The following is a 23946-nucleotide window of genomic DNA, read 5'->3' as shown; positions in this document are numbered from 1 at the left end:
AAATTAGGGCTGAAAATGTGTCTTTTTGGTTAAAAATCTATAATTCCAAAACTACTGAGCAGATTGGGCTGAAATTTAATGGGAATGCATCTAGGGATGTATGGATGAAGAAATATTAAGCATACAATGATTCCACGAGTGATATGCAAATTAGGTGTACAAATGTTCATTTTTGGTCAAAAACTTATATCTCAAAAAAGTACTTGGTCACAGAGCCTGAAACTTGGTGAGATGTTTCTGAAAGTGTTATTCTGCAGATTTTCTTCAAAACATTTTGAGAAAATTGGCCCTAGCGACCATGACCACGCCCTTAGCAACAACCAAATGGCAGTATATTTTGGTCAAATATCAACGTCATCTGGTAGGCAAATGAGTAAACATTCAAAAAATGTATGCAAATACCCTAGCAACCATGACCACGCCCATAGCAACAGCCAAACGGTCGTGTATTTCACAAAGATAACAGGAATTAATAGACAATTGAATAAACATTCAAAAAATGTATGCAAATGTGCCTAGCAACAAGACCACGCCCATAGCAACAGCCAAATAATCACGTATATTGCAAAGATAACAACAGGAATAGAAAGACAGATGAATAAACATTCAAAAAATGTATGCAAATGTGCCTAGCAAAAAGACCACGGCCATAGCAACAGCCAAATGATCACATATATTGCAAAGATAACCACGGGGATTAATAGACAATTGAATAAACATTCAAAAAATGTATGTAAATATGCCTAGCAACAAGACCACGCCCATAGCAACAGCCAAATGATCACGTATATTGCAAAGATAATATCAGGAATTCATACACAAGTGAACAAAAACATACAAAAATGTATGCAAATATATCTAACAACATGACCACGCCCATAGCAACAGCCAAATGATAGCATATATCGTAAAGATACCAACAAGGTTGGATAGGCAACTGGATAGTCATTCAACAAATGAACACTTCTTGTTAGCATGGACTACCATACATGTATGGATAAACATTTTTAAAAACTCTACAGTTGTGCTACAACGCCATTGGCAGTATTTTTTGACATCAGGAAGCCTTGGTAAAAGTATATTGCAAATTCACGAAAGGGAATGAGCTGAACACTCAATGACAACATATCATAATTTGAAAAGCCGATCAAAGACATCCAAATGGCAGTAACAATTGAGATTTGAGAGACTACAATAATTGTAATGTAGGTGGCAGGGATGAAGCAGGTGTTGTAATTGACTGTCTTTACTATTGTTTTCATAGGTTCCTTAGACATTGATGTATGTCCCGAGGTGTACAACGATCTCAAGACTGCAGCAGAGAAAGGTTTAGTCGTCACCAACACATTACATCTACTGTATTTAGTAACACCTAGAGATATGAATAGCAAGGTCAAGATTGATTGGATGAACTTCTACAAAAGGGTAAGAACCATCAAAGTAAAAATATTTACTGAGGGAATATTGTACATATGATTAGATGAACTTGTACAAAGGGGTAAGAAATGTCAAACTAAAATTATTTACTGAGGGAATATTGGTACATATGATTGGATAAACTTGTACAAAGGGGTAGGAAATGTCAAACTAAAATTATTTACTGAGGGAATATTGGTACATATGATTGGATGAACTTGTACAAAGGGGTAGGAAATGTCAAACTAAAATTATTTACTGAGGGAATATTGGTACATATGATTGGATAAACTTGTACAAAGGGGTAGGAAATGTCAAACTAAAATTATTTACTGAGGGAATATTGGTACATATGATTGGATGAACTTGTACAAAGGGGTAGGAAATGTCAAACTAAAATTATTTACTGAGGGAATATTGGTACATATGATTGGATAAACTTGTACAAAGGGGTAGGAAATGTCAAACTAAAATTATTTACTGAGGGAATATTGGTACATATGATTGGATAAACTTGTACAAAGGGGTAGGAAACGTCAAACTAAAATTATTTACTGAGGAAATATTGGTACATATCATAAGATGTACTTGTACAAAGGGGTAGGAAATGTCAAACTAAAAATATTTACTGAGGGAATATTGGTACATATGATTGGATGAACTTGTACAAAGGGGTAGGAAACGTCAAACTAAAAATATTTACTATGGGAATATTGGTACACATGATTGGATAAACTTGTACAAAGGGGTAGGAAACGTCAAACTAAAAGTATTTACTGAGGGAATATTGGTACATATGATTAGATGTACTTGTACAAAGGGGTAGGAAATGTCAAACTAAAAATATTTACTGAGGGAATATTGGTACATATGATTGGATGAACTTATACAAAGGGGTAGGAAACGTCAAACTAAAAATATTTACTGAGGGAATATTGGTACATATGATTGGATGAACTTGTACAAAGGGATAGGAAAACGTCAACTTTAAAGGGGAATGCTACTCCTGGAAAGACAGGTATTTTCATCAACCTTGGCTTCTGGAGAGTCACACTATGATTTCACATCACATATATTTTATGTGCTTGCCAAGGAACACCAAATTGAAACTGTAAATTTCACCTCTGTTGTTCTGACACTGGGACACTGTTGCATCATGGGACTTAGCAGACATACATTTGTGTTAGATGCATACAGAATATTAATGGTTGTTTATCTATAAGTAATAAGCACTTAGGATCCATGAATATTCTCCTTGTTTAGAAGACCAACTTCTATGACATGTACTACTGCATCATTATTCCAGAAGTCTTTAAAAAGAGGGTAAATATACATTTACATGTATTATAGAATTACAGTGATTGGATACAACCTAGTCCATAAATTGAAACATACACACATATTAAAAATAATGGTCAGGAAAATTAGGTATATTTTATGAATATCAATATTTATGGCATTTTTTTTTTCATTTTCACCAGTTTTCTGGTCTGAGTGAAGTAGAGCTTGGAACAGCTGAAATGATTGGAGTACATGAAAGTTATGTAGCCAGAAAAGCTGCCGGCCAAAGAGTCAAAAAGGTATGTTTTGTATATAATGGATAATGTGATGCTGTGTCATGTTGTATGAGATTAGTGGAAAACACACACACACAAAAACAATATAGTCAAAAAAGCTTTCTAATTAGTGATGTAGTCAGTGATTTGACCCCATTTCACTGCCATGCATGATCATCAGGTCACACAAGTTTGAATACTTCACACAATGATTTCTTATTTTTTAGGGTGAAGCAAATGAGAAGATAGTGGAAAGATTCTTCATGACATTGATGTTATGGTATGTGTTAAAACAACACAGTATTTGGCAGGTAGCAGCTATGTTTGATGTACCAAGGGGATTTCTACAAAACTTGTTCTCTTCATCGGCTACCTTTGCATCCAGTTTACAGAGATTTACAGAAGTAAGTTGTAATGGCAATGGTGGTGGTGGTGGTGGTGGTGGTGGTGGTGGTGGTGATGGTGGTGGTATATCACTGAATTATTTTCCTTGTCGTAATCTTGGTGCCATGTCATATTTTGAGTAAATTCAACCCATACCAATGTGCTGTGACAACTTTATCCTTTCATATTTATGTAGTGTGTTTCTAATGTAATAAGTTATTATTCCCCAACATTTTTCTTCATTCAGCCAAGGAAATACTTGTGACCTAAGGGGCCCATGTCACTATGAGTCGCTAGACAAGTAGTGACAACCATTAGGTCAAGAGTATTTTTCTGGCTAAATGAAGAAAAATATTGGAGTACATCATACCAGCGCCAGTAATATCAAAAGAAAAATTGGGGAAAGTAAAAATGGCAATTTTGAACGTTTGACTCATATTTTGAACACAGCAGAAGCATGAGTGATGTAGACATGTGTTGTTATGACGTAGACATGTGTTGTCATGACGTAGAATGATTGGAGTATATATTCCATATTTTTGTTGAACCTGGCTCTTGCATGGTATAATGATGTATATAAAACATACCTATAACTTTATACGTGAACTTTCTCAAAACCCTTGGTAGCATATCAAAACATCTAAACTAAACTGTTCCACAGCATAGTTAAATCAAATTGAACTTTCTATCTCTCCTCAGTCACAATCATATTTAGAGTAATTGTTTACTGTATAAAATACCATCCTACCAAGAACAGGTGAACAGAAGTACAAATTTTGCAGAAATTTTGCCCAAGAGACTGATAAATGATGGCAGTTGTACTGGAGTAAACAAATGGTTTAATGCTAGCCACACTAACCACAACCCCCCCCCCCCCTCCAAACCTACCACAACACATTTTTGAACAAAAAAGCAACATTATGTCAGCAAACTTAACATATGTTCTTTCCTGAAAGAAAATGGACAATTGATCTTTCTTTGATTGCATTCTTTCAACAGGATCTGCCTGAATTCTGGGCATTTCATCATCTCCTAGGCCAGATTGTCAAAGAGTTGTCATATTGTTCTACAGCTGATCTAATACCATTACTAGAAGTACCAGGTGTGAAACAGGTAATGTCAGATTATCAAAGAGTTGTTGTACTGTTCTACAGCTGATCTAATACCATTACTAGAAGTACCAGGTGTAAAACAGGTAATGTCAGATTGTCAAAGAGTTGTCGTACTGTTCTACAGCTAATCTAATACCATTACTAGAAGTACCAGGTGTAAAACAGGTGGTGGCCAATAACCAAGAGTTTGTGTGTTGTACGGACATGCCAATAATTTTGTTTATGTGTACCTTAAAACAATGTGTTTAAGATTTTAGATAGGATTAGTTTGCATTTACATGTAATAAAAGTCACAGGTATATATGTACACTTGGACAGACATTAGACATTGGACCTCTAATGATACTTCAATTGTCAAATTTTGCTGTTGTGAGTCAAAATGAGAAAAACTGAGATTCCCTATGTGTCACCACATAGTAACGGATAGGTGAACAGCAAATTTTGGTGCGTCACTAGAAATTGTATGTATGTCAGTGACTTTCAGAAGACAGTAAAAGGTACAATACATGTTTCCATTTACACATATTTCAAGCCTATCTGAGTCATACCTGAGGTATGTGCCAAGCTATGGAAGTTTCCTGTCAGTAGAAATAAAACTATTGTCAAATTATTTATTTTCTTGTCTTGTCTTGTCTTGTCTTGTCTTGTCTTGTCTTGTCTTGTCTGTCTGTGTCTGTGTCTGTGTCTGTGTCTGTGTCTGTGTCTGTGTCTGTACCCATAGGGTCGAGCTAAACAGCTTTTGAAGGCAGGTTATAAAACCCTGAACCAGCTAGCTTACACAAATCCTGATGACTTGGTCAGTAAGATTGAACACATGACAAAGAGTCTAGCTAGACAAATAGTATCAGCAGCCAAGGTATGTATTTATCTATTGATATTGGAATATATTACAGACAGTTTTATGAATATTGAACTTAAAGGGATTAGTGCCATAAGGGCCTATCTAAGAAAAATGTTATTTTGAGAAAAAAATTAGGCCCCAAAAAGTATCTTCAGCACTAGGCCCGTATGACCCTAAGTCAAATTTAAATCACATCTTTTTTGTTTGTATTATTCATTATTTATTATTACTATTATCTTCACCCAGGACAATTTTGGTGACATAAGAGAAAAAATAGCACTCTGTCAGAAAATATCATCCAATATTTTGAGAAATATGTCCCTTTCAGAAACCAAGTCTTTTTGACTCTAAGCCATATGTAATTCATGTTTTTTACCTAGTTGACTGTCAGAACAAAGGTGGGCATTTTACTGAGATCAGAAACCACACATGAACAACATTAGAATTGTTAAAAGTGAGAAATCACCAATAATAGAGTTAGGTCCTTTTGGTGCTAACTCATTCACATACTGAACTACACTGCAAAGTATTTGATACTACAGATACTTTATATACTAACTTGATAATATACACAACATTCTAAGAGTACTATTTTCAATATTTGATTCACTGGTAAGCCATCATACTTACACTAAAGTGTGTCTTTTGCCTTAACAGATGGAGTTAGAAGAGAGAGCTGAAGCCTTACGAGAGTTAGCAGAAGACATGGTTGTTAACACAAATGCACCATGATGGGGAATACTGTATATCAATACTATTCACCAGGGAAATTTCTGTTCTTGCTCTGGGAACAGAAACTATCATAGCATGCCAAACATAACAGAAGTTGTAAATTAACTATTTGGCTATGTTATATGATGTGTGTGTGATATTTTCACCACAGACTATTGATTACAATGCAAATGTATTTATTTATTTCCATCTGCCCAAATTGTATGGACTCTAGAGGGCGCCATTTACACATCAAAACCTGACACTAAATGACCAGAACTTGTATATATTTATTGTCTGAAATATGAAATATCAAGAAATCAGATACATAATGAAATTATCATACAGTTTTTCTTTGAAATAAGTATGAATGTAAATTAATTTATGCATAATGATGTCAACATCAGAAACTAGTATTCTGAGTTTTAACATTTTGACCAGCTCATTTATCATGCTTATTCTGTCAGGAATATCTCCCAGGATGAAAACGTACCATACACTTTCCCTATTTATCCCACTTTTGAACTAAATTGTTGGCAAGTACCATTTGATTTATTGCAGTCGGGTGAAATAATGGATACTATTATTTCAGATAAAATACTCATCAAACACATGTGCATTTTTTTGTACTTGAAAATTGCCGTGGACAACCTATGTCGGACCCCTGGCCTTTTCATAGGTCTTTGAAAGTATAATGCATACATACCTGTTTTCAAATGTCGTAGCTTGCTACGTTTGCCAGAGAGTTCAAAGGTCATTTATCCTGACTGTTATTATTACAGTATTTATGGTCAAGAAATCCAATAAATTTTAATTTATACACACAAGACAGTGAATCCATGTAAGTTTGTCCATTTCAATAAAGATATGTTGACGTTTATGACCTCAGGAATTTTTTTTATATCTTTATCTTACTAGATATGAGTGAAATATGCCCCCCCCCCCCATGATAATAAAGTCAACATGGTTGCGTCATTTCAGCTGTGTGCTATTACTAGTATACATATACATGTTCCATGGCATGAACTAGTTCTAGCTGGTTTAGTCGTCACATATTTCCCCATGCAGCAAACTTCTATTGTATAGAGAACTCCTCCCATGTAGGGCTTGAAGGCAGAACTGGTTACCGTGGATTCATATGATGAAAAAATAGAGTGCATGGACAATCAAGACCTTTAAGCCGTGCTTTAAACGTGTTCACGTCAGTTCTGCTTTCCAAAGAATCTTGTTTGATATACTTTGCCTTGTAAAGTTATAATTTACATGAATATTCAATATTTTCTTACACTTCAACAATTCTTAGTCTGTCATTTGTTTCATGTTGCTCCTCCTCCTCCTGGATATCGTTTTCCATCCTAGCTGCATTCTCAATGTCCAGATTATTCATTTTGATTGTCACATCAGGTAAACTGTCAGCCAGGCCAGGTCGAATCATCTCCAAATGTACCACTCCATTCCGTTTACAGATATTCAGGTACGCTACATCTCTACCGTACAATGACCCGTTGTTAAGTCGAATTGCCCGTGTACAAGGTGGTAGTTTTGAAGGAGATGTTTTCTTAACAAAGTGCTGTACTTCGACTGGGTCCGGTCTGTCGTGGTTCGTCATTCGTTGGAGTAGACGGGATTTCAGGACTCGCATGTAACCACCACGTCCTCGAGATCGACCTGAAATGAACACATCACACGTAAACATGAGAATAATTAGAATAATCTACATATATAACGTATAACACTCGTTACAATGAATGTGAACATAAAAAAAATCTAGTAAAACAAACATTTAACATTTTGTCTCTTCGTTGAAAGAACGTTACTGTATCAGTTATTGAAGATCTCATTTGATAGCACATGGTGGAAAATTGAAATCGAGTACAAGTTCTCATCAGATTTCTAAAACTAAATGATCACAAACTTTTGATGACATGCTGAATACTTGCAAACGCGGACTGCTATCCTATACATATCGGTGCAATGGGTCTATAACTATGAAGCTGTGAGACAGTGTTGTTGAAGATTAAAACGTACTTCTTGACTGCAATGTGTGTTGTCTTCTGACAGCCAGATGACCAGTTGTGTGTTTCCGTACCGGCATAAACCAGAGAGTGAACACAGTCAAACTAATAATTAGTACACAGAAGATAGCAAAACTGATGATTATGCCCTTTCTCCAGGCTTTTTCCGAGTGAACGTCAAATGAAAGGTTCGAGGAAGTGGACGTCTTGTCGCGTTTGAGGTCGATTTCAGCGTCAGTAGCGGGTTCTTGGTTCGAAAAGGTTTCAGATTGGTCTGTTTGTAGAGTCTGGTCGGCTACCATAAACTGTCCTGCTACAAGAAAATATAACGAATTTATTGTTTTGTTAGTAGAGCATGATCTCTAGATCTATAGAAATGTGACTTGGTAACAACAGACCTGGTGAAGTCGCAAAGATTAAAACTACACATCTTGCAGTGCTTTAAAAAATTAATATATGGGCAGTAGTGACAGGCGCAAAACAAATATTACAAAATTATTATGCCATTATGTGCTCTCTGGTATTCTGATAATTTAATTTCATGAAATAAATATATGAAAGTGAACAGCAATGGCAAAATGAACAACAACAATGATTCGATCCCGGGTTGATGTAAATCTAAATTCTCTTCTTACACTTCAACTGACCTCCATCACGTTTGAACCCTTAATGGTAATCTTTTTACCTAATAAAAGTTCGTATTGGTTGCAAAATCACGAAAGTCGTATTTGAGTTGTGGTTAGAGATTTCCAAAAACTTCTGCAAATCATTTTAAGACCATCTGTATACAGTTATCAGGTCCATACCTGTGACGTCACAATGATGACCGGTCCATGCGTCAGGACAAATACAGAAGTAAAATGTCCTGAAGTTTTTACATTCACCTCCATTTTGACAGGGATTGGGAAGACACGCGTCCACTTCTGAAACGTGATTAAGCAGATGTATCATGGTAGGTATACATGATAATTACAAATAAATTAGGCACAATCCAAATCAAAAGCTACATAAAAAAGTTAGTAGTACCAACCTGCGTATTTGTTGAATCTATCTTTGATTTTGAAACATAAATTTGCATGTACAGTCTGACTTGTCAATGAGATCATGATAGCTATAGGGGAACGCCACTCCAGGAACTAGAGGTATACTACTTTAGACTTTATAATTAGGTTCTGGAGAGTCGTTTTATAATTTCACAACACATAACGTGAAATTATGAACTGACTCTCTAGAACACAAAGTTTATGAAAATACCTTTTATTTCCTGGAGTGGCGTGTTCCCCCTTATTAAACTGAAAGTTGCCAAATCAACGGGAAAATATTCATTCAATGACTTACATGTATACAAGGCTTGCGTATTAAACTACACTGAATAAGCTTTACTATAAAACACGCCATTGTAGTGAACCGGCAAAACAGCCCTTTATACAAAAATTCCGAAAATTTAAGGTTTATATGAAGGCGATGGGGCTGATCACGTAGCTTAATCTCTTAATCTCTTAATCTAATATAAGAATTTAATTTTTTTTTTTAAAGTGTAAATTTTTAGTGACAGAAAATCGCCAGCTATTACATGTATCGCGTTGTTCAAAACTAATTTGATTTCATTCTTAATACGTTATAGTTGAAATTCGTCTGAAGTTACCCTCTATGGTATTGTAACTAGTACTAACGAACTTCAACTAATCAGTTCATACCATTATACATGTACTAATAATTATAAATCAAATCTTGATAGTTCGTTTATTATGGTCTATGACATTACTAAAAAACTTCGCATGTTTGGTTTTCCCCGACAAAAAAATGAAAACAAAATACTTATTTCATCCCGAGTCATACAGTAGGCGTTGCACGTATATATAGAGATAGCATAAGTCAATATTTCGTATTATATCGAATTGTTTTGCACATTTGAACATATGCTCCCAATTGATTCGTCTCGTCCCCCTCTGCATGACCCCTTACTTCACACAGGTCAGTATTTGTTTGTCTGTATAAAATTGATTTAAATGTAAAATAGTTGTAAAGCCGAATCATCAAATATATAACTGGTCTTAATACAACTCAACTCAAACGTTTTTTCTAAAAGTTCTGAATAGCTTTTCCCCCTGTTAATTAACAGAGCATCAATATCTGTCACATAGATAACGTAAAATATCAATTAATCATTGGCGACAAACCCCTCCCACCCCCATCTGGCAGGTTTAATGGTCTTGTGTCGGCTAGATCCCACATATTTATGATATTAGGCCAGCACGCTATACATCTGCCGATTTGAACTGACTGCAATGCATGACATCTAGATTGACTTTAATTTTTTCTCGGTAATTCGAATGAATAATTTGATTTCGTCTTTTCTCGAATTCTGAATTGATAAATTTAAATTTGCCTAATGTTTGTGAATTTCAGTTCAAATTTAAAATAAGAGTATTTGAAGATTTGAATATCGCCAATTTCGTTTATTTGTAACACAGTTATATTAAAAATAATGGTAAAACTTTATAGGATAAGATAAGGAAAAATAAGGTAAGGTAAGGTAAGGTAAGGTAAGGTAAGGTGAGGTGAGGTAAGGAATAAATACTATTTTTCTCACCTTCGGATCCATTGATGTTCTTGATCAGCCCAACGAATATTACAAGAATTGCACCGAATATCAACGTCATCCTGGAAGCAGACATGATGACAACGCAGGGAGCAGCTTATTTTTTTTTACAACCCTATGTTTCGAGATTACCTGTGGTTACAAAACCACTCGTGAACAACTTACAAAGTACGAACTCTGAGGAACCTGTTTCGATTTTCAACAAATAGTTGATAAACGCATCGATAACCCTTTCTGGAAGCTTACATATTTTCCGAGAAAGCTTGATTATTCCGGCCTGGTGAACATACAGATGTCACTCCTTTCGTTGAGTGTTCAGTTTCTGTAAGCTCTCGTTCTCTCTTCCACTTTGTTTGAAATATTGAAAAATGCCATTTACAGTGTCAAGGGACGCATAAATAATCGTCATGGTGTCCCACTGGTTTTACGACTTAGCTAGATATAATAGTATTTTTTTCGGTAACAAAAGTAATTGCATTTAAATCATCTGACAAAAAGTAACACGTGTGGGATTATTGCGATTAACGTGTATGGGTAACGGCCATTGTAATGAATTTGGTTCTACCTCCAAATGTATATGTGGAGGAACAGATGTCCTTTACGAGAGTGATGGCAAAGAAAGAAAATTATCGAATACTCCACGATATATATAGATATATATATATCTGGATCGTTTCATCTCAAAATGCACATCGGCATTATGATCACGTCCCTTTGATATACGCAATGGGTATAACATTTGAATTTTTAGCCCAAGTGAAGTAATGATGTTCAGTAGTGCTGTAGGCATGGTGCGGAGTCTGTCTGTCTGTCTGTCTGTCTGTCTGTCTGTCTGTCTGTCTGTCTGTCTGTCTGTGAGTGTGAGTGAGTGAGTGAGTGAGTGAGTGAGTGTGTGTGTGTGTGTGTGTGTGTGTGTGTGTGTGTGTGTGTGTGTGTGTGTGTGTGTGCACGATTTAATGCACACACGACTTAATCCCATGAGTGATATTGATCTAACTATTTCTATGGCCCTCACCAGATATATTATCCAATCAACCTCCTTTTTGAAATGTACATAAAAATGTTATTCTGTTTTGTATCTGATGAATAAACAATTAAAAATTTTTTTTAAAAATTCAAAATTCAAATTCAAACTTAATAGGATTGTCGGTGCCTGGGACCCTATTTTGCATATGACTGACTATGTTTGGAGGTGGAGAACTTGTGATGACTCATTGGCAAGTAATCACCAAAAATATAAGTATTCTCTATCTGGGTTGTTCACATGCAAATGCCGCATATTTGAATAATCCTGAATGACACACAATCTAAGCAGCTGTTTGCAGGGGAATTTGTCTCACTTGGAAAGATGTTTTTTTTAATTCTATGAAACAAACAGATTGCTTTTCAACTAATGTGTGTATCAAGTTACCATCCTACGACATTCACAAACAATTTGTACATGATACATGACCTGTGTGTTTCTCGGAGCACAGAAAAAATGCTGAAAACAAGACCCAGAAGCTAGAGCTCTGTACATCAGTTTGAATTTCCCGCATTTGCATAGATTAGCCATAATCCTCTTTATATATAAACCACTGGACCAATTGCTTTGGTATTTGGTGGGGACAGTACTAGTGGTGTCTAGTTGGGAAATTGTTGAAGGCAAATGATTACATCACAGGTGTTATTTGGGTAAAAATGTGCTTTTTGGTAAAGGAAAAGACTTAAACTCAAAAATACCGCCAATGGCGTTGTAGCACAACTGTACAGTTTTTAAAAATGCTAACATGCGAACAATAAGTGTTCATTTGGTGAATGACTATCCAGTTGCCTATCCAACCATGTTTATCTTTACGATATATGCTATCATTTGGCTGTTGCTATGGATGTGGTTTTGTTGCTAGGCATATTTACATACATTTTTTGAATGTTTATTCAATTGTCTATTAATCTCCATTGTTATCTTCACAATATATGTGATCATTTGGCTGTTGCTATGGGCGTGGTCTTGTTGCTAGGCACACTTGCATACATTTTTTGAATGTTTATTCTTTTGTCTTCTATTCCTGTTGTTATATTTGCAATATATGTGATTATTTGGCTGTTGCTATGGGCGTGATCTTGTTGCTAGGCATATTTACATACATTTTTTTGAATGTTTATTCAATTGTCTATTAATCCCCTTTGTTATCTTTGCAATATATGTGATCATTTGGCTGTTGCTATGGGCGTGGTCTTGTTGCTAGGCACATTTGCATACATTTTTTGAATGTTTATTCATTTGTCTTTCTATTCCTGTTGTTATCTTTGCAATATACATGATTATTTGGCTGTTGCTATGGGCGTGGTCTTGTTGCTAGGCAAATTTACATACATTGTTTGAACGTTTATTCAATTGTCTATTAATCCCTGTTGTTATCTTTGTGAAATACACGACCGTTTGGCTGTTGCTATGAGCGTGGTCATGGTTGCTACGGTATTTGCATACATTTTTTGAATGTTTATTCATTTGCCTACCATATGATGTTGTTATTTGACCAAAATATACTGCAATTTGGTTGTTGCTAAGGGCGTGGTCATGGTTGCTAGGGCCAATTTTGTCAAAATGCAGAAACATCTCACCAAGTTTCAGACTCGGTGACCAAGTACTTTTTGAGATATAAGTTTTTGACCAAAAATGAAAATGTTTACATCTAATTTGCATATCACTCATGGAATCATGGTATGCTTAATATTTCTTTGTCCATAAATTTCAGCCCAATCTGCTCAGTAGTTTTGGAATTATAGATTTTTAACCAAAAAGACACATTTTTAGCCCTAATTTGCATATCACTGATGGAATCATCCCGTCATGGACAAATCTTACTTTACATCCCCTTAAGAATGTTCCCACCAAATTTCGCACCAATCTGCCCAGTAGTTTCTGAGTTTAAGTTTTTTGACCAAAAATCACATTTTTTGACCCAAATCACACATCTGTGATGCGATGATTTTGATTTGAACAATTTCCCAACTAGACACCCAAGGTAATGGACCCACCAAATATCATGGCAATCGGTTCAGCAGTTTTTGAGTTTAAGTTGTTTACACACACACACACACACACACACCCCCCCCCCCCCCACACACACACACACACACACACACACACACACACACACACACACACAGACAGACACCGGGCGATCCCTATAGCACTACTGAACCTCAGTTCAGTTTTGCTAAAAAACTACAGGACAGATCGGTCTGAAATTCGGTGATATGCAAATTACGGCTACAAATGTGATGTCTTTTGTCAGATTTCTCTCATTAAATCATTAAAATATGATGGGATATACTTAACATATTGTAACAAGTGCATGTTAGTGGCACTTGAATTATCCCTCCGCGAGGTTGCTTGGAAACATTCTCTAAGTTCTAGCAGAAAGGGAACCAATGGTTCATGGTAAATTCTGTCTGTCTGTCTGTCTGTCTGTCTGTCTGTCTGTCTGTCTGTCTGTCTGTCTGTCTGTCTGTCTGTCTGTCTGTCTGTATATCTGTCTTGTGGACGATGCAAGTGATTTTGGTATTGAACTTTAAGTCTCATACTACTGGGATGAAATTGATTATGGTTCTAACAGTGTCAGTGTGTAAATTGCGAGTGTGTCATACATACATAAGTGGCCCTAGCAACCATGACCACGTCCTTAGCAACAGTCAAATGATAGGGCTTATTGCAAACATAACAGGAATGGGTAGGCAATTGAGCAAACATTTTTTAAAAATATGTGAATGTCATTAGCAATAATACCACGCCCATTGCAACAGTTAAACGGTGGTGTATAATGCCATAACACCAGTGAAGGAAAGGCAAATGAATGATCATTCCAAAAATGTATGCAGATATGCCTAGCAACAAGACCACCCCCATAGCAACAGTTAAACAATGGTGTATATTGCAGATATAAGACCATGGATGGGTAAGAAGGGTAAAAATCTTCAAAAGGTGTATTCAAATATCCCTAGCAACAAGACCATAATCGTAGGAGAAAATTAAAGTTACTCTCAACAGTTGTACTGCAATGCCATTGGCGCTTTTATTAAAGTTAGTTACACTAGTATGCATATTAACCATGTCATAAAATGAAATCGGTATTTGTCTGCCTCGCTGGTAGTATTTAATAAAGGAAATATTTTTTTCTGTGCAGGTAGACAGAAGAAAGTGGAATCTACTTTACACCATAACTTTATAAGGAGCATGTACAGAATGTAATGTCGTGTAACAATGTACATGATACTATATTCAATGCAACAATGGTGAACTATGACGTCCATGATCAGTGTTACTATTTCACGTCACTTCTCTGTCATACCGCGTACATCATAGATGAATTGTATTCATTGAAAATGTGTAAACTTGAGAAGAATGACGTGTGGTGACGTCACTATTTTACAACAAAGATCACGCCACCTCTCCATCAAACAATGTGCACTTAATTATTATGTGAATTTATTAAAAAACGCACTTTATTTGATAAGGACATCATTAATCAATTGTGTTGAATTTATTGAAAATGTGTAGACTTTATAGGAAAATGTCGTGTGGTGAAGTTACTATTTTACAGCAAAGATCACGTCACCTCTACGTCATAAGTGAATTGTTGCAGTATTCATTGAAAATTTGTAGACTTTAGAACAATGACGTATAGTGACCGTCGTCACTATTTGACAAGAATGATCACGTCACCGGTAAATACACACATCGTGCACCGTCCATCCGACTGACTGACTGACTGACTGACTGACTGACTGACTGACTGACTGACTGACCAACCGACGGGTACATAGAAAACACCAACAACTATTTTTATAAATATTATATTTTGATTACACAAGTGTACATTCTCTCATGATGTATCCGTGACCATCCATTCTTTTTTTTACATGGAAATTGTAAGCCTGAATTAGTTTCGTCGTAAGCTTGCCTCAATCCATGGACGGAATCTGTGTTAAATGAATTACATTGTCCAAAACTTAAATGTCGGTTCAGGGCCACTTTGGAAAATGTAGTCTTTCTTGGAGGGGGTGGGGTATTTGAAGCTTACGATATCCAAAGGGGTAGTTTTTTTTAACCCTAAACTTTAGTTTCATTGAGCATTAACAAAAGCGGTAGACAATTTCCAGTGAAACACCAAGAAAATTTGGTCAAACTTGAAAACACCACTTTATTTGTTAATAAATTCAATTCATCAGAGTACCTATACATGTATAATGTATTAACAGTGAAATTTAAATATAGCTATAGTCTATTGAATTTCAATACACACCCTTGGAATTTTAAAGCGAAACTGAAGCTATTTCTCCACACATGTGGGCGCGTGTTCACGAGTACGTACTTCAAATGTATATCGTTGTAATTCCGCAAAATGTGTAGTATCTCAGTAAGAGTTTATTTATAATTCAAACATTTACTTTCTATTTAGAAAAAACGCCAACCGAGTCGGATATTTCAGACGCATTTGTTTTCAGATAACACTTTCACACTTGAGGGCGCTATATACGACTCGGCGTGTGAGCCACACATTTCTTTCAAAGTTGCTGGTATTAATATTAGAAAACACAACATGAATATCCATATGCGCTTCACACACCACACAAATATGCAACGAATATCACACAAATGTGCTAAGTAGTCCCCTGTCCGTGAACTATCGTGTAGGTAACAGGTGGGATATATATATAGCGAAGGACATCTAGTCCTTGTACTATGAGCAATACAACTTGTATTGAAGTTCTTGGTAGCAGTATGAAATTAAGATTGTTGATATATGCTGTCACTTTTCTCTCCGTGTGAGTAATATTACTTGTAGAAGGTATTAAAACATTAATGCTAACCATCTAAGGATACCCAGATTGCAATGCACAGCGAACACCTTGGCAGGATATATATATATATTTTTTCAACTAAGGTGAGAAATGAGTGAAACTCTACTTCCAGCTGATCAACGGTCATGATCAGTCTGTAAAAGCAAAAATTCAACAAATGCATACGTAGGGTTGTTAAAGGAAGCCCATTCACACCTTAGTAACTGTAACAGGATCTGGCGGCATTCTAATCTCTTTATATATGCAGATGCAGATATTTACAGGCGCACGTCTTGTTCTGAAATATACAATGAAAGTATGACGCATGAAAAATATCTTCGCGGCACGTAGGTTAAGATTGTCACTAAAAGTATAAATGTCTCATTTTGTAATCTCACGTGATGGTATCAGTCTGCCGTGTGTGATCTATTACAAGCACTATCTCATTATACTTACCAAACGACATTCAACTCTGCATTATTTCCAGTCCAACTCCATGAAGGAAAACTCATCTGGTGCAGGCTCTATCTCAGGAAACGCCCCCACCGTTTCTGCAAGTACTATGCTATATTCAGAAATATAAACCGAATGATATTTATATTACTATTAAATATCAAACATCACAAGGAAATGGGTGTGTATTTTGTTGTACTTATAGAGGGTTCATATCGTTGTTTTGATATTACGTCAATCTATACCGTAACGAACGCTGAGTAAATGTCCGAACTGTAATTACATGATATAAGAATTTGAGTTTGAAAGTGACTGCTCTTAGTTAGCTAATCATCACTCTCACAACTGTAAAAACAAACAAACAAAAAACGTTTTATTAATCAAGACAAGTCAAGTTAATCATATAAAATCAGACCAAACCAAACCAAACCCAACCAAACCAAAATTCCTGTACTATAACACCACCAGTTCATATTGATAGCAACAGAAACAGTCATGAATCAAATGTCGGTACATGAACGCCATATATACCTGAAAGATAATTATCAAAATATAGTTCCTTTGGGAACGGTAAATTGGCGTAATCAAGATCCATAGTAGACTGATCAAAACGTCACATTCGTTTCCAATTTACCGTTCCAAAGAAACTCTTACCCATTCTCCATACACCTGAACTTGTCTCAACCATAGGCACTCGATTCAATCTGTATAATTTAAAAAAATGTATAGTAAATAATTCACTATACATTTTTTTAAAAATCATACAGATTGAGTCGAGTGTCTGTGGTCTCGCAATATCAAGCTTAAGCTTCGTCTTACCTGTCTTCAGCTATCTCCATCAGCGTCTTGTAATCTCCAATCTCTTTTTCGAGTCTCCTAAAATCTAGAGCTATATCATCATATTTGCTTGATAGACATTCACATTTATTCTTCCACTTTGCCAATTCTGTATCTTTCTCCTTTATGAACAACGCATTCTTGTGTAATTCTTCCACTAATCTGTCCCGACTGTCTTGAATGTTTTGGCGTTGTTCCTGCATCATATTTATCTATATAATATTGGAAAGGGGTCATCTAAGAATGTGGCGTATATCTAAAACATACCAAGTTCAGACTATAACCTTTCCCACTCTTTAACTGAACGACAGTTCAAAGTTCACAGAATGCAAAACGGACAATCCGCAGGGGCTTAACTTCTAGACCATAGTAAATGCAATGTACGCAGAGAGCTTTTATATTGCAATATTTGGCTCAAGTTGCATTTTTTAAGGTTATAATTCCAGGCACGTTTAATATATGCACAATACAATTAATACACGTCGAGTCTTTAATGAAAACGACAGATCCGTGCACTTTTTCTCGAGCAGGGGCTATAATCACAGACAATTCAGGCCCAGTTAGCTATGTACAAACAAACAAACAAACAAAACAAACAAACAAACAAACAAACACATACACACACAAACAAACAAACAAACAAACAAACAGACAGACAGACAGACAGACAAACAAACAAACAAACAAACAAACAAACAAAAAACATATAAACACTGACAAACATGAACGACAGGACAAATCCAAAAAAGTGTAACATATTGAAGTCATTCAACTAACATGACACCCCTACCTCCCACCTGATCAATATTAGTTAATGTTGACCTCTAACGCAAAGAGTATGATCCAGGTAATCTTAATTCTTTATTAACCTGTTTTACTAGGGCGTTAGTGATACTCCGTTTATCTTTGATACCATATAGGGTATGGTAGGTAAATGGTGTACCACTATCGCCGTATATAGGATAATTCTTGATCTTGGACAGATAAATTTTATTGGACTCTCGTACTCTAAACCAGATATTTCGGAAGATTTTATTGATATGGGGGGGGGGGAAGCTTACCTCAATTTTCATCTTGCTACAGTCGCTTTGTAATTCATCCATATCGTGATTTTTTGATCGTAACTCATATTCTGTATTCTGTAATTTCAGTCTGTATTCGTCTAATAGTTCCTGTAATCGCTGTATCTGAAATTGACAATATAACTGGTTAGACTGACGTCTGTTATGTATCATAACCTCTGACCTTTCATGACTCTACTATGTCTATAACTAATTGTTCGGTTAGTTCTTCGTTATCTCACAAGTTTAGAGTATCTTTATTGTTGAATATTGATAAACTTTTACACTTGAGGGCGCTATATACTCGGTGTGCAGTCGACGCGAATCAACGCCGTCATGTCAAGGGTAGGAAAGTTTACAAGGGGGGGGGGGGGTGAGTATACTTGAATTTTGATTCGGATAAAGCCGTGTACGTGTAAGAAGATCCTGTTCCATGATGTTGTTACAATCATGTGACAGAACAATGAACATCTTTTCACACCAATATTCCTAACATACTAGTAATTCACATTAAAAGATAGCAACACTAGTTAACTACCGCACGTATCCATGATATGTATTTATCTCTTCCTGCAGTTCATCCACCGACTGTTTTCGTTTCATTTCGATTCTGAATTCTTACATTGTATTGACAGGGAATTGATAGGCTGTGACAGGGATGATAGATTGCGGTAGAGGATTGATATATTGTGGTAGAGAATCGATAGATTGTAGTAGAGAATCAATAGATTATGTAGAGGATTGATAGATAGTGATAGAGAATTGATAGATTGTAGTAGAGAATCGATAGATTATGTAGGAGATTGATAGATTGTTGTAGAGGATTGCTAGATTGTTGTAGAAGATTGATAGGTTGTAGTAGAGGATTGGTAGATTGTGGTAGAGGATTAATAGATAGTGGTAGGAGATTGATAGATTGTGGTAGAAGATTGAGAGATTGTGGTAAAGGAGTGATAGATTGTAGTAGAAGATCGATAGATTGTAGTAGAGGATCGATAGATTGTCGTAGAGAATAGATAGATTATGGTAGGGGGTTGACAGAGTGTGGTAGAGATTTATTTATAGTGGTAGAGGATTGATCGATTGTGTTAGCGCAGTTTCGATTTTGGTGGAGGAATGACTCAAAACACTAACAATGTAACACATACTATGTATAATACGGTTACTATCCAGTAGCATGGGGTCTACCATATATATCATCTTGTCAGGAATGAGATTACTAACCATGACGACGTCACTGGCAGTCTAATATAGTATTGTTAACAGTTAATGCATTCCATATATCAAAGTATAGGGAATGACCTCGAGGTCACCTTTTGTCGATCTGATAAAAAATGGGTCACCTACGGATTCTCGTGATTATTGTAACTTTGACCCCTAACACAACTTTGTCTGAAAGAAACCGAAACAACGTTAAACTCCTAATTGATTCCGATTTTACACTTGGTGTAATTAACTGTAAGACGGAGTCATTTAATTTAAAATATAAAATTGGAGAATTTATCACTTTTAATAGTTGCTATAAAATGACTAACTTGATGAAGTAGTAAAGCAAATTTACGGAAGAACGATTAAGTTTAGCCTCAGGTTCAATAGCTGTGAAGTGTAGCGATAAAAGTGACACCAACAACGTGTAAATCAAGATTGGTTCAAACAAGCGTGTTTTACGTTGTCGGATAGGCATACCACTCCGTGATCATGACGAGAGGCATGTCTGCAGAGAACAAACTTGGTCGGTCTAGACTCTAAGCTTTGTTGATTTCGTCTACGACCTGTCCCACAATAAAACTTATAGCGTCTAGGCTATCAAAATGTATAAACACACCTACTAGTGTCATGTGAGATCCTCATAAATTGCAATTATACTAGTTATAACTTATTTTTGGGGGATACTTCCATCTCTATTCGAAGACCATTCACATGGTAATATAATACAGTAGTCAAGACCTGGATTTGTGCTCAGAACCCGAGGAAAACAGTATCTCTCGTGCGCAGCTCCACAAAAGGAAGACCCTCGACAGCGCCTTTGGCACTATGCGACTTGTGGTCGCTTTTAAATTGAAGTTAGCAGAATTGCCCGAGGATCGAGCAGCTAGACTAATCGAAGAAAATTCTCACAACATCATTGTGTATTTCCCATATTGTTGTAATTAATCCCATTAATATGTCAGTTACATCCTCCGAAATGGACTTACCTCTTCTTTGTGTTCCCGAATAGCAGCATCGTTAGTTTTCTGTGATTGGCTTTGATGATATTCATCCCATTTCTGTATAAATAACTTTAATTTCGTCTTTTGTATCTCATAATCATCTATTAATTCAAGTCTACGTCTTGGAGATTCTGCACTGTTTGGTGATAATGCCTTTGATAATTTTGAACTCTGGAGAAATTAAAAATAGACAAATCCATTCTAAACCGTACTTGTGCTTGGAATATACACGGAGGCAGGGGCAGGTTGGGGTGGGATACAAAACTGAATAAAAGTCTTAAAATTACTGATATTATTGGCATCAAGACAAACAGATTAGTCTTCGAAAGTAACCCAGATATTTCTGTTATGCTTTGATGTATATAACCAGTATGTCAGAGGTGAAATGATGATATGATGATGATGATGATGATGATGATGATGATGATGATAATAATAATAGTGATGGTGATGGTGATGGTGATGATGGTGATGGTGGTGGTGGTGGTGGTGGTGGTGGCGGTGATGATGATGATGATGATGATGATCATGATGATGATGATGACGACATAAAAGTTCTTGGTCAGTTAGAACATTAGCAAGGGGTTAAACGTTGGAATAATTGTCACCGTATTTTCAACAGGTCAAAAATATGAGTCATCACTATGGCGAAGGCAAACAAATGGTCAAACAGATGGTTAAATGTTGTAACATAGCGCACCTCCATACTTATGTCGTCACCATCACTTGTCAAGCTCATCAGTGAACTTTCGTCGAAGGAGACAGCACTCTTTAAGATTCTACGGGAACCAGGATCATCGCACTCATCCACGGACTCCGACGCCTGCTGTGATTTGTATCGGGCTCCATACTTTTTTTTAGGCACGAAGACAATGTCAATCGGTGACGTTGGAGAACGGTGTTCACCTTCCGGTATCTCTTTGAATTTGTAAGTCTCAAGATCAAGTTCAAAATTTCGTGTCCTGTACTGTTTAAAAACGTTGCCTCGCCATCTTTCTACTGTTTCCAGTGCATCTTCGATGCGGGGGATTTTTCGATAACATCCACTACACACACGATCATCTCTATCCGGAGAGAGCGGCAGTAGGTCAAAGCCTAAAATCGCCTCGATTCTTTGGTAAAGTGGTTTTCCATCTCTCGTTACCTTAAAGAACGGGTACGATTTTCTAATTTCGCGGTGCCCTTCATTTCGATGTCCGACAAGCAAACCACACAGCCGACAGTGTTCGTCCAAGATGGACGGCAAACTACGACTACGGCGATTGCTACCGGTACTTTTTCGAGATCTTGATCGGAGACTCGGACTAGAAGTCGAAAACAGAGGCTCGCTGTATCTACGGACCGTTCTCTCTGGTGTGCACCCTGCCATTCCTATCATGTGCCTGAGTAAAGACAACAACACAAGAACTTGTCACTAACTGCTCAACAGAGAGCTAAACAATTCCGGTTGGTAATGTAGAGTATCTGGTATATATTATCTATAACTGGAACAATCGTGACCTTTTCATCTAGCTTTTTGCAAGCTTATAAATTTTTATTGTACACACATATTACAACAGTGCGATAAATTATCGATATTGAAACCTATTTGAGTATACGTTTTCAAACGTTACGTTATTCCTGTATGTTGACACACTTGGAAATGAGAGATTACAATTATGATATTTTAACCTTACAGATTGACGAAGTTAAGTCAAAATAGTTCACAGTGAGTGCTTTGAGTAACACGCAACATTATTAGATAGTGCTTTAAAAGTTGTCTACATACTCACACAATAGAAATGATTGACTCTGTCGGTTCGTCTACGAATGTGTAAGACATGGTTAATAATCGCGGATTCCTAAATCACTGATCAAAGTACACTTATATTGCATGTCTACACGTCTCCAAAACACACCAAAATAGATTTTAGTGATTACATGACCTGACCTCACATAACACCCAATTTATCTAAACATGACAAAAGTCTAACTAGTGTCGATTCCAAATAATGTAACGTTGCATAAATATACAAACATCGATTATCGGTCGATTGATTGATTGATGATGTTACAATTAGATAATACTATCGACCCCCTGTGTCCGTTTTGAAATTTACCTAGCCATTGGATTGACATGGCAAGCATAAACTTTGCACGACTTCAGCGTACCCCAACCTTCAACAAACATATTTCAGTTGGTATAATTTATAACTATAATGTATAAACTTTTTGTATCGCCAACCAGACTATGAACACATGACAAGAACTACTTAACGTGTAACATAACATATACCTGTCAATTAATGTATATAAAATGGTGTTCATTTCATTCGATTTGATTAAAAATCAACATATTTATATTTAATTAAAAGTCACGTTCCATTCATTATATTTAATTAAAAACAAACTCTTGCGCCTAATGACGGTGTTAGTTTCATTCTGTATTATTAATAATCAACTTATGTGCTTACGCAGTGTCGAGAACTTGAATATGATAAAATGTACATCTGCAGAGCAACCGTGCGTGGGAGTTTATGACCACATACCTAACATTTTCCTAAAGGTCAGCTCATAGATTACAATCGCAAGAGGTGATAATTTGGAGAGTAAGGGTAGGGGTCGAGCTGCCAGTACAAATTATATCAAAATACGATACCACAAATCATCCATTTACTATTTAGGTGGTTTTGGTAACAGTTTTACAGTAAAGTATAGTTACTTCAGTGTTCCCTTATTTGACTTATCCAGCTAATTATGGATGGAGTATCAACATGTATCAATCTCCATGATGTGTTTGGTCGCAGACAATTGATGGAAAATGTAAAGATTAATACGTAACTTGGATCAACAGGTGTTTTTTTCCGACAATGTGATACATCTACATTACGAAGTCGACCAGAACAGTGCATTACCAGTCGAAATGTTTCAAAAATCCCCGAC

At 36.2% G+C, this 23946-nt stretch overlaps 1 protein-coding gene across 1 annotated transcript in view; it reads left to right on the top strand.

Moving 5' to 3' along the window:
• LOC144435190 (helicase POLQ-like) overlaps positions 1-6359 on the top strand; it is a 34821-nt gene extending 28462 nt beyond the window's left edge. The window contains exons 11-16 of the mRNA XM_078123762.1: positions 1265-1425; positions 2898-2996; positions 3200-3376; positions 4356-4469; positions 5190-5324; positions 5967-6359. Of these exons, the coding sequence (XP_077979888.1) occupies positions 1265-1425; positions 2898-2996; positions 3200-3376; positions 4356-4469; positions 5190-5324; positions 5967-6041 (761 nt within the window). The 3' untranslated portion in view covers positions 6042-6359. The remainder of the gene's footprint in view (positions 1-1264; positions 1426-2897; positions 2997-3199; positions 3377-4355; positions 4470-5189; positions 5325-5966) is intronic.
• The last annotated feature ends 17587 nt before the right edge of the window (positions 6360-23946 follow it).

Source organism: Glandiceps talaboti, chromosome 5, assembly GCF_964340395.1.
Source record: "Glandiceps talaboti chromosome 5, keGlaTala1.1, whole genome shotgun sequence".
NCBI classification, from domain to species: Eukaryota; Metazoa; Hemichordata; class Enteropneusta; family Spengelidae; genus Glandiceps; species Glandiceps talaboti.
The sequence above is the reverse complement of the archived record's forward strand: the minus strand, read 5'-3'. Positions and strand labels throughout refer to the sequence as shown.